This window comes from Apteryx rowi, unplaced genomic scaffold (genome assembly GCF_003343035.1).
Source record: "Apteryx rowi isolate R43461 unplaced genomic scaffold, aptRow1 scaffold_53, whole genome shotgun sequence".
Lineage (NCBI taxonomy): Eukaryota > Metazoa > Chordata > Aves > Apterygiformes > Apterygidae > Apteryx > Apteryx rowi.
In genome coordinates, this window is record NW_020450794.1 from 930,937 (window position 1) to 948,916 (window position 17,980).

The 17,980-nt window shown below is 46.5% G+C and overlaps 1 protein-coding gene across 3 annotated transcripts in view; it reads right to left on the minus strand.

Moving 5' to 3' along the window:
• The window catches only part of MEIS1 (Meis homeobox 1), a 103,759-nt gene that overhangs the window by 22,179 nt on the left and 63,600 nt on the right, over positions 1-17,980 (minus strand). For all 3 annotated transcript variants that reach the window (XM_026080750.1, XM_026080751.1, XM_026080752.1), the window contains exon 9: positions 127-203. In XM_026080750.1, the coding sequence (XP_025936535.1) occupies positions 127-203 (77 nt within the window). The remainder of the gene's footprint in view (positions 1-126; positions 204-17,980) is intronic.

A 17,980-nucleotide genomic window follows, 5' to 3' on the forward strand; every position in this document is an offset into this window, starting at 1 on the left:
CACGCGGAGCCGCCGCGGCCCCGGCACGGCAGCGGGCTGCTGCGGGGGGGAGCGGGGCGCCGCAAGGTGCAAAGCGGGAGCCCGAGGGGGCCGGCGGCTCTAGAGAAACACTGAAAAATGACTTACCAGTTGTTCACTTGAAGTATAGTGAGCCCTGTGTCTTGTGCCAACTGCTTTTTCTGTTCTTCTGAAGGGTAAGGGTGCTACAAGACACCAAAATAAATATACACATTTAAAACAATGTTTCCTTTGCCTACTTTTTATTTCAAAAAAAAAAAAAAGAAAGAAAAAAAGTAAAAACAGAAGCGTGACATCTATTATTGAAAGGTGAAAATGCTGAGGTGTGTCACTCTTATAATTATTAATGGGCTACTACATCATTTAATTAACGGCAGTAAAAGACAAGCCAATTATAAAGATTAGTGAAGTGGAGAAATAACTGCTTAGGATACTGGCAGTACCTCGATACTCGAGAAGGATATTTGTTGCATTAGCTGGAAGTTTTTGCGCTTGTCTCGAACGAGTGACTAGAGTCAAAGTGCGATTTTCTTTTTCTGTATTTCACAGAGCCATACAGGATGTCATACAGCACTTCTCTATAAAACTATAGCGCCGATGTTTTCTGAGACAGTGACGACAAATCTTGCCCATGCCCGAAAATAATTTGTAAAGAAGATCAGCATCCTGAACATAAACAAATGCCTGGATTTTGTACACAGGCCAATATAAGGTCAATGATCAGCACATTTTTGCCTGACATTAACATAGCTGTGCTGCACTAATCCTAAAGGACAGAAAATAAATACTGGTTTAATTGAGGTTAATGTTAAAATTAAATCCTAAGTTAAGTTTCTTGTGAGAACTTGACTGCTTTCTCAGAAAATTCACTTCTGCACGAATACAAATTGCTTAATAAATCAACTGCGAAAACCACATCCAAGTTTGAATTTAGCAATGCCGTTAGCAATATAATTTCTATCCTTTCCCTTGCTGTAATAATGTTACTGTCTCAAAAGAAAATGAGCCAGCGCTGCAAACGTAACAAGTCTCCGGAGAAACCCTGTTTTGCGGAGCTGGTTGCGGCACTGTGTCACAAGTGAGAAAACTCCCAAGCTGGACGTCTGAGCGTCAGTACCTCCTGAATTCAGACCCGACCTGTTGCAAGGCACTTCATTATTTGAACATTTGGGCAAGATTATTCGATAACGTTGTTTAGACCGAGCCAAACAACACGTTCAGCAGCTGCTCGCCACAAAGCATTTGTCGTTATACACAGATCCATTTTTCCGAAACTTTCCTGGATGTATTCTCCAGCATAATATTACGAGAGATGTAACCCGAAACCTTGTAAAGTGTAAGAATTTAAAACCTCGTAAAATTCAGCAATCTTATTGCTATCATAACTATTTAGCAGATTTTATATATTCTTGTAAACAGCCTAATCTGAAATCTAATGGCTATGGTACGTGACTGAATAACCTCCCTTCACCAAACACAGATTTTTTGCTCTAACTCCATTAACTTCCTCCTGCCTCTCGGGCCCATTTCAAAGGACACTGCAGTGGTCCTCAGCTTCGAAAGATATGGCTGTACTACCAAAACCGGCAGTGATGGAGTGTCATAAGTGACATATATAACCATACTGTATTTTCACACACGCAGCCGGCAACTCAGATAGCCTTCTGTTCTTTTAAAAATACTATTTCGTGACAGTAAGCCCATAGATAACCTGCCTATCTCCAAACTCCCCTCTGTATTTCCTGCCTCTACGTGAAACCCCCAGAGCTCAGAATTGTAAAGTGGGGGAAACAGGGAAGGGAATTACATCTATTTTTACAGATAATTTGCATTTCATACATGCAAAAATATAGTGTGAATTTTATAGTCTACGTTATATACATGTTCCTCCACAACAAATAGCTGTACTTGACTTATGTCCATCTATCTAAACATAACATTTAGCTTCTCTTCCAAAAGCTACAAAGAAGATTTGTAACTTTTTCATCTTTATAGCTTACTTCCCATTTCATTACTTTACTTTCAAGCAAGGACAAAATTATTCTTTTTTCTTATTTCACTTTGCCACCTTACATGTGATCTAATTTTAAGTAATTGAACAAACTGTGTCTAATTTCATGCAGCAAGCAATAATTACTAGACAGCCTCTAGCTATTGGAATTGAGAACTCTGTCTCCATTAAGCAATTTTCAATTGTTCTGGACTTTTTTCCAAATAGACAAGACTGGATAAAATTAGCCATCGGAATAATACAGTCACTGTAAAAATAATTGCTTTAAAAGTCCCAAACCCCAAATTCTTTACATTGTGGTATGCTTAAGGTCATCTGATTTTTTTTTCATAGCCTAGTACAGCATCAACTTTCAATTTCACGAAAATCTATAATTGCTATAATCACATGACAGCCATAACTTGGTGCAGTTAATCCCTCTTAGCTAAAGGTTCACAATGCGGCAAGCTTTTTAACTACAACTTGGTGCGTTTAAAATATCTTAAACGCCGGGCATCCTTATTATATAAGCTTTCTGCGGATTGTGCGAGTTGTTCCTTTGTAGGCTAAAAAAAAAAATGACTTGACAAAGAATCAGCATGCCACAGGCTAGGCTGCTATAAAAACATTCAAAGCCTTGTTGCATTCCCACCCACAGGGCTAGTAAGGCCTGTGCTGCCGGCAAAGGCAGACATCACGTTGCAACACAGCGAAAGGGGGCAAAACCTGGAGAACTGCCATTTTATGAAGAAATAGGAAATTCAGTCCAAACTCTTTCTGCTCGTCTTTATGCCGCGCATGTGACAACAGGCGCCCTGCAAACGCTTTCTAACCTTTTGCTCGGCAGGGATGAAGACACCGATACACACACACACAGGTGTATGCATATACTATATATATATATATTTTATATATATATATATATATTTGTGTGTGTCTATTTGCAATTGTGTCTAAAACCGATGCACAGACTCCAGTTGGCAAGCACCCCGATCCCTTCAGATCACTTTGGCGTATCAAAGCAAATCGTACCCCTGCTCAATAAACAGCGACTCGAGACCTTCACTTTGTTGTGTACATTAGCTCCTACCATTATCTCTTAAAAGCTTAATTATTTGCAAACAATTGATCGGGATGGGAATTTGAGAAAAGCCACGCCGGACCACCGGGAGAGCGGCGGCGCATTAGGAGAGCAAACAAAATTACCTTTGGGTCTCGCAATCAGAATTAGCGATGGGGCAGCGCAAGGAGCTGCCAGGGTCCTGCCGGAGCGTTTCCCATTCGACCTGCATTAACACCTCGAGAACCAGCGAAAGCCATAAACCCGCGATTATGTACGGCGAGGCCGACCCTGCTTCCCAGCGCCGCTGCCGCTCGGGCGCACCGGCAGACTGCGCTCCGGCTTGCTTGCCACAGCCGGCGGGAAAGGGCAAATCCGAAGGAAAGCAGGTAGGAAGCAGGTAGGTGCAACAGGCATTTGAAGGAACAAGGCTGACAGCAAATAAGGACGACGAATCCGGCTCCGATATTTCCCAGTAACGCCTGCGCCTTTCGATTCCGGAAAGCTGCTGCAGCATTATGGAGCAGCAGTCACCTAACAGTATGAGAGCTCGTGCTTTTCCCTTCCCATAAATCTAGCGCTGAAATGTGGATTGTTTGGCACCATTAATGTGTTTTTGAGGCTCTGTGGTATTACTTTTAATAATGACTTAGTACAGAAGTGATTGCTTAATAACACCATCAAAGTCTGCATGCAAATGAAAATTATCCCTGGGGGATTTGCCCAGGGTAATACGAACAGTTAAGGAGCATTTGAAAAGGTAAAAATAACTATGCAAAATATGAGTCAGAGCAGTCATTTTAGCAGTAACAAAGAAATCAAAGTGACAGAAAGAAAAATGTAACTTTGCATCATATTCTCTCCTCACTGTTTTATGAATGGTATGCAGAGAGCGGCATTCTTAATAAAAGGCTTTTTTTCTTGATACAGCAGAGATCCTTTTTAGCAAACAATCAATACGGCTTTTTTACTGCCTTCGACTGCAGCCAGTGGGTAAAGCCTACAGTAAATACAGATGGAAAGTGTCCAAGTTTATATCTTAATGATACCCCTTGTCCAAACGTACTCCTTTCATCAAATTTTCCACCGCAGACTGCAAATGTTGCATGCCAGGACAGCAATACACTTTATCTTATCTGCGCTGGTAAGCGAGTATCCGTAACATCCCCCCCCTTCCCTGCCTTGCCCACTGCAACAGCGCAGGGCAACGCTTGCAGAAAACGTGAAAGTCACCCTGCGCGGAGCCAGCCGCCGAGATAACGGCCAAACCCCCTCAAAATTTATGCCCCCAAATTTATGCCCTCAGGACCGTCTGTCTAATAACCATTTTATAACCTCAAAATGCCTTTCATTAAAAGACAAGAAATCCCTAGGACTATTTTTTTTAATATCTGAACAGCAACCCAAGCTTGATTTCTCACGTAGTAACCCAAACGAAGCCAGGTTCAGCTCCTGGGTGACAAACCGGCAATCAGTTTTACGCCGAGTCCTTGCCGTATCCCAGCTTGCCCGGGGTGAGCCACCTCGCCCGTGCAGCACGTCGCTGCTCCTCCCTTCCCGGCCCCCCCAGGTTTCGCATCTGAACTGTTTGCGTTTGCTCACAACCAAGTTGATCTAGGACACTTTCTTTTTTTTTTTTTTTGGAAATATCCATAATGCTTTCTCATTGTCTTCCAGCTTTATGAATTAGTTTTACTGTTTCCCTGAATGCTTTTTTGTCTCCTCGCTGCACATTATCAAAGGGACACTTTGTGCCTGCCATTTGCATTACAAAAGCAAGTGCATGGTGTAGTCTAAGAACATAGCTTGAATTTATAGCAGCCGAGTCCTGTATCCTCACACATGCTGGACTCGGAAAGAATAACGGGGGGGGGTTCCTGCATCCGCAAAGTAGCCAAAAACGCTTGGAACGCTATCAGTAAAATCACAAGATTTCAACCTGCTTTCTTAATTCTCCAGCGCTCCGTTTAGGCTGAGCAATAAATGGCATGCATTTAAGTCAGCTCGCCTATTTTTCAGGCTGCGTGAATCAGTTTATAGATAGGCTCTGTGACCTGCTTTATATTCAGTCGAGGCTATAAAAAGTTGCCAAGTTGAGGTGAGCTGCTAGGGAAAAAAAAAAAAAAAGGAAAAAAAGGCAGCTCGGAAGCCGAAATCTCGATCCCGTTTATCACGCGGGGCCGGCTAGCATGTTGAAGGCAACACGAAACACCGAGCAGGAAGTCGTTTTATTAGAAATGCATCGGCGAGGATAGGAAGAAAAACCCTTTGTAAAGTTTGCACAGTCTTTTCCCTGGCTTAGAGCAGTGAGTCAGCCTGATAATGCTGTCGAAGTGTTAGCTGGATTTGGCATTTAAAACGCTTCGTTGCTTTTTCAGTGTAGCAAGAAAACGCAGGCCATAAGACACAGCCACCCCACAGACAAAACCAGCCTTTTCCTCTTTCGAAAAAAAATATTTCCTCAAATCATTCTAATAGTTTCATACCCCTGCAGCAGGATTTTCGTGGCACTGCTGTTAATAAATCTCGGTGCTGCCCGAATTCCTGAACTGCTAGCTACAAATGCAAAATCAACAGGCACGCTCAATCACACGAAGGTTAAAAACGCATAAAAATATGCGCCGTTACCGGCAGCCGCATCCCCGCACGGCCGCAGCCAAGCCCTGCGACGTGGGCTCTGCCACGCTGCCCACCGCTTGTTCTGCAAAAGGCCGCGCAGACGGAGAGGAAAACGCGGGGTGTAAAACAGGGAGCAAATATCCCACAACTTCTAACATCTGAACACGTGTCCACCGGGCAAGGAGATTAAACAGGGTTTGGCTTTGTTTTGCTTTGGTGAGGGTGGGAGGTGGAAGAGGCTTTTTTATTTTTTTTGTGGGGAGCTTAAAAGGGAGGAAGAGGTATGGGCAATGGTTGCATTTTTTAATGAACAAGTTATGCTGGGGAAAAAAAATGCTCTGTGCTTCTCTTTTTTTTTTCCCATTTCCCCTTTTGTAAATAATTTTCTTGCAAGAGTTGTCTGTGAACAAGTTTTGGCATTCGCTAACATAAATATCCTCCGCAAGGCTGACGGAGAGACACGGTATGGCTCGGGATGCTCTGCCAACACTTCTCTGGTGGCCCCATCAAATTATTCTGAATGTGAGCACTCGAGGTGCTTAAGGAAAAAAAGTTCAGATCTTCCCCTGCACAGGATATTACAGCAGGCAGAAAATGGAAAAACCTTTTAACTGACCTAATCCATCCCCTGGCTGCTACAATATTATTCCTTCCATACCATATATTACCCGCTGCCTTTTCCAGTCCGGCTTTAGCTGTTCCAAGCCATGGTGCTTCTGCTATTTCCTTTCTGAGACACTCCGATAGACCTCAATGCTTGGAGCTTACCCTGGCTCATACCACTTTTAAATTTAAGCCCATGCAGCCACTCCCACTTCATACCAGGGTAATTGCGTGGAGATTTTCCCAGGTTAAGCATTCCTTCAGTACTTGTATGTGCGTGCACGCAGAAACACACATGCATGCGGACTCCTGGCACACGCACATTAACTTTCCTTAATGCACTTAAGAAGCGACTTTTTGCTCGTGTGTGAAGACAACTGATGCGATAATGCGACATGGGCGATGCACTTCCCCATTCTCTGGCTGGTTTTTCTGTATGATTATTTTATTGCCGTACCGCAGTCTAAAAATAGCCAAGGACAAAGTAATTAAAATAAAAATTGCATCGGAAAGATCAGCGAAATTCTCTTTGGTGTAGCACGCAACGGAAAACAATGCAATATTACATCCAAGAGCCTTTCCTCGGTGAGAGGCTTCTATGAGGCAGGGCAAAAAAAGCCGTGTCCCTAGCAGCAGTGTTTCCTTGCAGGTTAAAGGAAATCAGGACTTACTGATCATGCCTTGAAAGTGCTTCGGTTGGTTTTAGAGTCAGCCTAAGGCAGATCTGTTCAGGTAAACATCTCTTAACCAGCAGCCTTTTCCCACTGCCCTTCTCTACCTGAAATGACTTTCCAGACGGGCGGGCTGGGGACCAACTCCCCAACCGCTGGCAAGCAGGGTAACGCCGCGGAGCTGCACCTAGCGCGTGCCTTTGGGCTTCCTGCTGGTTTTCCCGGGCTGTTTTGGGTGCGTCCGTGCGCTGCGGAGGTTTCCTAAGGAGATGGCACCCGCTGCCGGTGCCCGCAGCCACCGGGCAATTTGGGAGGCTTCTGGCCCCGGCTCACCCACCTTTTCTCACGCAGTGACCAAGTGGTCTCGCCTTTTTTTTTTTTTTAACATTTGGATATTTTCTATTGGACAAAATACTAAGGAAGGAAATGAAAAAAAAAATTAAAAAAAAATGCTGCTATTTGGAAACGCTTCTTTGTTGGCACAGAAAGTCCTTGAACAGATGCCCTGTCCACCATTAAACATTCACAACGTATCCTTGTAAGAGGATAAAGCCCACTCGACTTATAAGCGAAACCACAACGTGTTCTTCATAAAAAAAAGATGCATTTGAAGATTCAGGAGGGGGGAAAAAAAAACCCACAAAACATGGCAGAAACACCGCCGTTCTCCGAAGAAGTGCCGCTTCCCGGAGCGAGCGCGCCTGCCCCGGTGTTAATTCTCCCGCTGCAATCCCGGCGACGGCGCAGCGCCGTCTCACCTGCTGCTCAGGTTGCCGCGCCGCGGAGCCGGCGTGCAAACAGCAGGCGCGAGCTTGCTGGACTGCAACTGATGAGCCCGGGCTAATTCGGGGGTGATTATGTAGTTTACTGGACCACTAAACCTCTTTAAGCTTGTAATTACTGCCTATTTGAGTAAAGAACATTCAAAAGCAATTCGCCGCATCGTGCCTGCCACAGCTGGAAGCAGGCTGCCAGCAGGCTGCGGGGACATTAAAATCTGCAGGGACAGGGATTCGCGCGCGGCTCGCAGGCGCTAGCGGCGGCAGCCAAGTGTGCTCGCATTCCCCCTCACCTTTCCTGACCAGGCGCGCTATTAAAGGTGCAATGAAAACTATAGAAAAGCCATAAAGATGACAAATAACGGCGCATAATAATTAGAGAACTGCGTTTTAATGACTCTCCCCTTCTTCCCTCTCCCCTTATACTAGCTTTAAAAGAAAAAAATTAAAAAAAAAATCAAGCCTTTTTGCCATGACAAGGGAAAGGCAAGGCAAGGCCTTTTGCAAAAGAGGAAATGCACCGCTTCGATTTGAATGGTTTTTTCCTTTGAAGTTTGGGCCTTTGCGGATGTTTCTGAGTTTTGGAAGGAAAACGCTGACACTTGTAAAGCGAGCGTGGTGCAATCCGTGCTATGTACTTGCTAGCAACGAGTATGTGGCAACATTTGAATCACTGCGTTTTCACGAAATCCTCTAAGAGCATCACCAAAATCCTAACACATGCAAATCCTCCTCTCACCGCTGCATCGCTTGCGAAGGCCAGGAAATCCCCCCAAACCAACGCAGAACAACTCCACCCTGCGCAGCGAAACCAAAGCGAGGCAGAGGCCCCTGTTAGTGCGACTTTTAACGACAAATAACTCCTCTTCCGACTCTTTTTATCTGCCTTTTGAGTTGGGAACTGCTCAAGCCTGCGTTTTCAAGTGCGCCTCTGCAGCCAGAAAGGGGCAGGAAGTTATTTAAAAAAAAGGAGCCTTTTTGGATGACTCGGAGCCTTTGGGAGCAGCAAATTTGGCAGCAAATACCCTGGGAGCTATGATACCAGCAGAGCAGCCGGCAACGGTGATTTTTGCAAGCGAGTAAACCAAGCTCTGGAGAGGGTTGTGCTGGCAGAGCCTGAAAAGAGTATCGGTGACAAAACCCTTAGAGCAACCCAGGATGGGTCGCAGTGCCGGAGCCGGGCGCTGGCACCGCAGGCTGCTCTCCCCGGCATCCCACGGCCACGTGCGAGGTCTGCCGAGACGAGCTAGCCGCCCTGCCAACGGCACGAAACGCGCCACAAAGCCTCGCAGGGCGGGTGGGTGTCCCAAATTCATCAGTGTCCTCTTGCTTTCCTGTTAACTGCCGCCACAGCTGCCTTGGAGGGTTGGGGGTGTGTGTGAACAGCAAAAATAAACAAATAAAATAAAATAAACCACGCTTCGCAATGCTTTTGATGCAATTAACCCTTGACTGTAGGTAAATTTAAGAGACGAGGCTGCTCTCTTCATCTAATAAATTGCCTTGTTTTAAAAAAGCAGGGATTTCATCTGTAATAATAATCTCACTACGGATCCAGAACGAGGAAGAGAAAAACCACATGCATGCCTGAACGTGCTGCTGTTACCAAACGTCAGCTTTTAAACGAGAATATAAAAGCATTAGGCAAGTTTTTTCTTAAAAAGCCTGTAAATTCCCCGCCACAACGCTCCTCCGGCTGCCCCATCCCAGTGCCAAAGAGCCACTGGGCTTATACGTTATCCAGGCATCGCTGTTATCAGTATTCCTATGGGAAGGTCTGCTTGCATTTTCATAAGCTGCAAAGGTGGCAAAAGAAGCGATCAGGGTTCTTTACTGCACGGACATTATCAATTCAACATCTGCCAGGGAGGAACGCACGTAGACCCAAGGCGGCAATTCAAACGCAGTTTACCTGCCCGAGAGCCGGTTCCCACTTTGCGGCACAGAGCCAGCTATTTCCGGTGCTCTCTTTTTACGCAGCTGCATCCCAGCGTTTACATCCCTGGTAAGAGCGTTCTCCATTATTTTTACCTTGAACACTAGACTCCCTCCTGAATTATGTTCTTTGGACCTCGGCTCTAACGAGCTTCCTTCTGTTAAAATGGCCCAAGTTCAGTCATATTGCATATATGAATAATACAGGCAAGTTTAAACTCTGTAAACTTGACTAAGCAATTCTGCTTTCTGGCTAGAGAATGCATTTCTCTACACAAATTTGCGGTGTGAAATCTCTTTGACTGGCTTCAGGGTGGAGAACTGTGCAAAAATGTCAGAGGCTCTGGCCAGCCTGGGCTAAAATTTAACTCAGAGAGCTGAATTAAGAACTCTGGAAAAGAAAGCAACTGCTCCAATTAATTATTTATCCCACTTAACAAAGAAACCTGGCTGCTAATGCTACTGAATGTAAGAATAAGATAAATGTGATTTTCTAGGATGATATTTATATGCACAAGGACATGCACCAAAAAAGTAAGATTTAGATCTCTGGAGAGATGGGAAAACCAGACCCTGATTCGCCCCCAAATCTCTGGATTTAACCCTAAATTAACATGCATTTGTCCACAAGTTCACTATACACTGAGTACTAGCTTTAGAAATACTTCATTAAAAAGACACAGATGGTCTCTAGGATCTGTCTCTTCTCTTTTGGCAACGTGCTCGGCTTGGGAGGGCTCTCCCATAAAAAACAACCTTTTCCTCTCCAGCCTCACTGCAGCTCACTCTCCACCGATTTCACATAGCTTTGAACAACCCTTTAGGGGGCAAACTCAGTCCTCCCACGCTGAGGGTCAGTGGGATGGACCTTGCATCTCAGCAGGAATATTCACGGTGCCAGGTATTTCCCAGGGCTCCGGGTGGCCGATTCGTGGGGAAAAGCCCTGTGACTGCAACCGTGTCTGCACAACTGTAGACATGGTGATTAGGTGCAGGGAACTCACCGGCCTGGGGAGCAGGCGAACCCTCCGCTTGGCTGCAACAGCACCAGCCCCATTGCCTGCAAGGAGGCTTTGGTATGAAGTCATGCAGGAGCAGCCCCCGTTGAATGAGGGGGGAGAAAGGGCCCCGCGCGGCATCGGATGTGGGTATGGAAACCTCCAGGCACCATCTTGCCTGGAGTACGTAAGGGATATTAGCCTCATCTTTGCAAGGTGAGACCGTCAGCAGGTATCTCCTGCAGCCTGATGGATGGAAGACACCAAGATAGCAGTTTTTGGAAGGGACTTTTCAAAAAAGGCCTACGAGAAGCAGCTGCCCACCCCGTCCCCAGGTGGAAAATCCACTGCCTTGTCTCTGGCACAGTCCGAACACCCCCCACACGGAAGATGCCTGCACAAATACTCTCTCAAAAGAGACAACCAACATATCAGGAAGCAAAAGCATTCAGATGTCACATTGCTTTCAGCATGGTTATGATGCGATGGCCATTAATAATTCATGAAGATAATAGCACATAATCAATTAATTTTTTTTCAATACTAAGCTCAAAAGCCCCCTACATGCTTTCCCCTCCTTTCTGAGCACAACTCCACTTTTCATTTACAAAGACCTAAATGAAAGTAGCTAAAGACCAAAAAAATGTCACCGCTAACAAGTCATAAAGTAAGAAAGAGACCAGGCACATTTGATCTTGTTCTATACACAAACCTTTCCAAGATGACTGCTCCAATTAAAAAAAATGTAAAATTTATCATTTTGATGATACAAAATGATGAACTTGACTATTATATGCATATATTTTGTTTAATGGCTTCATTTATTTTAATAACAAAGAGAAACTAGATCTTTACAGATGAAAGCTTTATTTCATGGCTTCAGTGCAACTGGGATTTTTAAAATCTGTGATGTTAACCAAAATGTGATAACGGATGTTCTCAAGGGCCCTATTTTATAGCATTTTATGCAGAGCCCAACTATACGTGAGACATTACAAACATGATATTTAGCCCTATTTTAAGAAAGTAGAACTGGCTCTGGTGTCAGAGGCCCCTGTAATTGTTTTCTGTCTGCTTCTTGTTTCTCTGAACAGTGACTTTTTCAGCAAAGTGTGGCTGTAGAAATACTGTGACAAAGGCATTAGCTCTCTGAAGACTTATTATAAAATCATATTGAAAGGCACTGTTTGTGGGATTTGGGCTGGGAGGGGACAGGAGCGTGATCACAATATGATTACTTTATCTATAGCAAGCTGCCTTGAAGGGTTCGTTGACATCCAGAAGGAAAAAAAAAAAAAAGAGAGAGATACTAAAAATAAAAAAAGCTAATTCTGCTACCATCTTTATGTCAGTTAATTCCTAAGACAGGGCTAATCAGAAACACCTCATCAAACTTGATCGCACTCTCTACCACTCTGAGGAACTTTTCATCTATTCCACTTTTTTCCTCTACTACGTCTTTATTTTGATAGGCTGAGAGCATTTCAGAGCTCATGCATATGCAGCATTAAGGATGCTCTTCAGCTGATATACTGCATTTATATATATATACATATATATATATATACACACATATATCTACACATTTATTTTTTTATATGCACACAGAGGTGCGTGTGCACATCCAGGCATCCATGCAATTCTGCAACGGCCCACTGGCAGCGCCAGTTCCCGGGAGGGCATCCGGGCCCAAGTCAGCAGCTCAGGATTAGTGGCTGCAGCATCCCGGGCTGCACGGCGGCGAGGCCCCAGGTCGGAGCTGCCAAACCTCCCCGGCGTCGGCAGCCGATCAGCAGATGCAAGCACATAGGCCCTGTCAGGTTGACATATCATCCCTACGACAATGTCAACGAGTATTAATGTTCAATTATCTGTCCTAGAAACAACCCTCGCCTTTATGCCTTGTGTAACTGCGCGCGGGGCACTGTGGTAATGCGAGCGACAAGGGCAGAAATGCCCGTAATAACCCAGGAGCTGTGAGTTGGTTTCCCAACATCGTGCTGACATTGCCTTGCGGTACTGAATGGATGCCTTCCTCCTCCTTTTCTTCCCCTTTTTTTCCCCGAAATGCATGTTCCAAGGACCCCGTGGACCTTAATTCTCTTTTTAGCATGTTGCACGTCACTCGTTCCTCGAAGCTCGCTAAGGCATCCTTGGAAAAGACAGTATTTTGATTTCACGCCCGTGCAGAACCACGAGGAGTTTGCTTGCTTGCTTTTATGGAGGACCATAAGCTGCCCATTTCCGGGCAGCCTCTTTTTATTGCCCATGCTGAGGAATATATCATTTACCATCAAGCCAAAATGTCAACAGCAGCTTCTTCTAGTGCTGCGTCAAGATCAATTCAGGCCCAAACTGCAGGGCTAAAGCAATTTGTCCAAGTGAAACATTACAGCCCCCCTTTGTTAAAGAAAGTTAAAAATAAGGCCCCCAGCAGAGAGATGATCTGAAGAACAGACACGAGTTCATTCCACCTGGCATCTTTTACCACCGTTCAAATACTAAAATTATCGATCGCGTCAGCGGAGGCCAGATTCAAACCTGGCTCCTGCAGCAGAAGAGCTCAGCAAGGATTTCTCCTCCTAAACCAGTGGCACAGGCAAACCACGTCTGACTCGGAGAGGCTGCGAGGCAGTTTGCCTGACTTCTGTTACTGTGGCACAGCTTCCTTGAACTAACACTCAAAGGTTATCAGCTCTAAGTTATGCTTGCTAAGTCTTCTCATACAAGGCACAATCGGAGGGAGGGAGTGGGAGGAAGCTGGGTGATAACCAGTGCCAGCTTGGCGATAAAGCCTTCCCCCTAATCTCTGTTTATTTAGACAACCATCTAACCGCAGCGGCGGGCGTAAAAGGAGCCCAGGTGTACGGCCACAGGAATTTCGCCTGCCTTATCAAGGCTGCATTGTACTTGGGGGCAGAATGAGGCACGGGCATTCTTGGCTTTTGGGTTTTTTTTCCTAGATAAACAGTTGCAAAAATTTAAATCGGACAAAAGTTTTAGTGTTCATCGCCGGGGTTTGTTGGGCCGGCGGGGCTTTGGTTTGCTTTGTTCGGTTGGGAGGGAAGGCGACTGCAATGAAGAACGTTTTATCCGGCACTTCTGCATTTCGAGAGGCTTTGGAGGAAAAGGTTTGCGATTTAAGAATGAAGATTCTGCTTCGGACTATTTTCTCCCAGCGGGAGTTCAGTGTGCTTGGAGTAAGTACATGTATTAGGGCATCACGCTGAGGCAAAGCCTGAGCAGTGTTTTAAATGCAGTTCCCCACGCAGGAGCTACGAAAGGTGATGCGCTTCACGTCACCGCGCGGGGCACGGCCCCCGGCGGGCAGGCACGGGTCCGCGCGGCCGTGAGAGCGCCCCGCTGGAGCCGAGCGCCGAGCCCCCTCCTCCAGGGCAGCGGCCACGGCGTAGAAGCGCTGCAGGTCAGGCCACGAGGAAGAGCAGCGAAAAGCCGCAGGAGAACTGAGCCTCGGGGTTCAGGGGCGGTATTAAACCACAGCGCGAAGCTTGCACGCAGCAAATCAGTCGATGACTCTCTCTCTCCTGCCCGAAGTTGTCTCCAACGTATTAATTTTCCCCCTTTTTCCTCTGATAATTCACCCCACCGTTCACTCGGTCCTTTCATGTAGGTGGAAGCGATGAATGTCGCTGAGTGCCAGCTTTTTTGGTCCAGGACGGACAACCCCAAGGAGCAACTTGCAGCGAGCCCCAGGCTCCTGCCAGCCCTCTAACTGATGGTATTTTCACTGGAAGGGGTGGGGACCGGGACCCGGTTGGGCTCGACAGGGGAAGTAAACTGAGTGAATTGACTCAGCAACTATGTCTTTTACCACGGCTTCCAATAAGGATAAACTGATTACTGCCAAATGTACTTTAACATCATAGGGGGAGAGAGAGAGAGAGAGAGAGAGAGAGAGAGAGAGAAAGAAAAAAATCAATCTGTTCAAAGGAAATAAGTGTAATACCAGAAGTTTCTTAAAAGCAAACTTTTACATTTGGAAGTGCAGAAGCACGTTTCTGCCACCGCCGTTTCTTTCCGAGCTGCCATTTGCCGCCAAGCTCAACGTGATTTTGCAGACTTAAAATGCAAGGCCTTAAAGACGCCTGCCGCACAGCGATTGCCATAAAGCCAATGTATCTTTTTCTAATCTCGCTCTCAAATGTCCCATGACTTTTATAACAAAGATGTGCACGGAAATGCTCAATCCCCTGTTCCGAGCGGGGGTTTTACGTCAGCGTATTTTTACGGCAATCCCGGGCGCCTCTAGCTCCGCCGCGGGGAAGGGGAGCGGGATCCCTGGCAAGGCGCCAGCGGCCCGGCGTGCCCAGCTCGCCCCGGGCGATGGGGGAGCGCGCAGCCTGCGCGGCGGAGACCGAGGATGAAGGAGGCGAGCAGCCGCGGGCGGCTGTTTCAAGCAAGCGCCGAGCCCGACTTGCCGTGCAGGCGCCGCGGCCGGAGCATCACCGGCCACTTTCCGCCACCGCCGCTCGTCGCCATAGCAATGGAGCGGGATGCGGGAGGACAAACGACACGGGGGGGCTGTCGTCACTCAGTGCCGCCGCCACCACCGCCACCCGCGGCCCCGGCCCGCCGGCCCTGCCGGCCGCCCTGCCTCGTCCGTGCCCGCGGCGGGCCCCGAAGCGGCAGCGTGGCGGCCCCGGGCAGCGCGCCGCGCTTGGCCCCGCGGGGAGCCTTTGTCTCCTCCTCGCGCGCGTCTTCGCGGAAGGGCGAGCTGAGCGCCGCGGCGGGGGGGGGGGAGCAGGAAGGGAGAGCGCGCCCCCAAAATTTAAGTCGCTAGAGATAGTCGAGGAACAAAAAAACAAAAAGGGGGGAAAGGAAAAGACGCCTCTCACACAGGCAGCGGTAAAACCGAGCGGGAATTCGCCCTGCAAATTAACATCTGAAAGGCACCCGACTGCCTGCTCCTTCCACAGCAGAGCTGCGCCAAGGAAGGAGGATGCTCTTGGGAAAGCCTGAAGCTCTCTTCGATATTAAGCGTCGCTCTCGTATCTAAAACGCACCCGCTGCTCCCCGCGCAGAAGCAGCCGTCCGGGGTGAGCTCAGGCTAACCGGCAAGGTGCGCAAGGCCGTCACCGAAAGCAAACGCAGTAAACACGCTGCTCTGCCTTCGTGCCGGCACGGAAATCGGGGGCCCAACGCGTTTGCACATTGCTCCTTCCAGGGATGACACAAAGAGACAACTACCTCGCTTTACTTCCCTGCTGTCTTCCTAGAAGTACTCCAAGAAATGACAAAAACCATAGATGGCAAATATTATCTCATCTAGAGCTATTCTGTCTAGTTGGATTAATCACAACGTCTCTATTTTGGGATAATTTCTGCGCAGGGTCCATTTTTACTCATCCCGCCTCTGCAAACTCACCACTTCCAAGAGTGGGGCTTGCAGAGAAGGGTGAGAAAGATTTGACTTGGTGGTTACCTCACTTAGCTCATCTTGACCACAGGTTTCATATTTTATTCTGTGTTTAGTCATACAGAATAACCCAATTTAACAGCTATTCGATGTATTGCACAGACCCTTTCAACATTTGGAAAGCCATCCTTTAATGACATTTAATTTAGACTCACTTATATGCTACATTTGCTAGTTAACACACTCGCTACGTGGCCATATATTTAATACATTTGCCACATCCCTGTAGCGTGCAATACACTTGGCATTCCCCAACAGCATCGGAAAGACAATTCGCTGCTTGAACATTTTTAAAACTGATTTACTGTTCCAGAGAAACAGCTACACAACTAATCTTCCAGCACAAATGTAACACATAAGAACAACTAAACTGAAACATATAAATTCCATATATACTTAAAAATATTATTGTCTGTAATTTAATATAACAATATTTCTAGGCCTATAACCTTGCACGCAGAGGCAATTTCCCAAGCATTAATACTTAAATGGGTCATATGCACCACATCTGTCATTCTGTCCTGAAGTCTATGAGGCACAACCAAGACTCTGCAAGCCTATTGATTTTTCTAGCATTTGCTTTAATTTACTTAACCATTGAGAAATCCATCAGTACATAAAGGGCAACTGTCCATTACTGCCTCATTTGCAGACATTCTTTCCCCTCATTTTTTGGTAAATATTTCCCCTTAAATCGCTGTGTGTTTACAGTGTAAAAATGAATCCGGAAAGTGCTCACACCTGTTTCTGTTCAGTAACTGCTGCACTGAGGTATATGTAATGTGCTTAAAGATAGAATAAATATCTAGACATTATTACATCTGTGTGCAAAGGGTGGTAAATTAGATCCTAATTACATTAACAGGGATTCTGCCTCCCAGCTTAAATTTTACATGAGCACTCAGTAAAAATCCAAAAGCTCTGCTGTGGTTTCTTTACGAGCTGGTGATTACAGCTACTTCCTATGCGGTCACTAAATATTCTGTTTACAAATAAATGAAGAAGCTTTGAGCCAACTTGCCAGGGTAATAATCCGTTTTTTCCCCCAGCAAACCTTTACCACATAAGCATGGCAACAATCAGAAGCCCGGGCTTCATCTAATTACTCTATCACATAATTTCACAAATTGCCTTTTCACTGGGGAGCCAAGTGCAAAACACGCTCACAGTGGGATTTCAGGCAGCAGCTTTCATTTACTACTCATTTCTTGTTAAATTAAACACAAAAACACCAGTTGTGTGAAAGAAGTCAAAAAGAATGCTTGCAAATGAGCCAGACAAGTGTATCTTATATTTATACCATTCGCACAAAATAGCTCATTGGCAAGCTGTATTTTTAATGGCACCATTATAGCCTTTAACCCTTTTAAAGCCCTGGTGCATTTTCGGGAGCGAGCAAGCCGCGCTTCTGCAAATCAGGCGCACACGCGCGAAGACCGGCCTGGGCAGCCCTGCAAACACGTACTCCCGACCAATATCGACAACGCGCAGCCGCACGAGGCAGCGCGCGTGCCTTATTAGACGATACTGCGCGGCTTAGCTAATAACCCAGAGAGACCAGGATCCTGCAAGTCCCCTCGCTGTAATTTGGTGCGGCAATTAAAGTTTAAACATCTGGCACATGTAAGAGTGGACTGGCTGCTCAGCACCATCAGGGCAAAGCACTCCCCGAGTTCACCTCCACCCGAGCCCTCCAGCGTCCGGGGCTTCCCAGGGACCAGAATTTGGCCAGCAAACTGGCAGCACCGCCGCACCACACCGGGCTAATATAAGGGGGACACGGCCCTACAGACAGATCGAGTCACCGGATGGGTCACACCTCAGTGTAATTAGGTGCACGCGGGCGCTATCTCACCGAGGGTACGGCCCT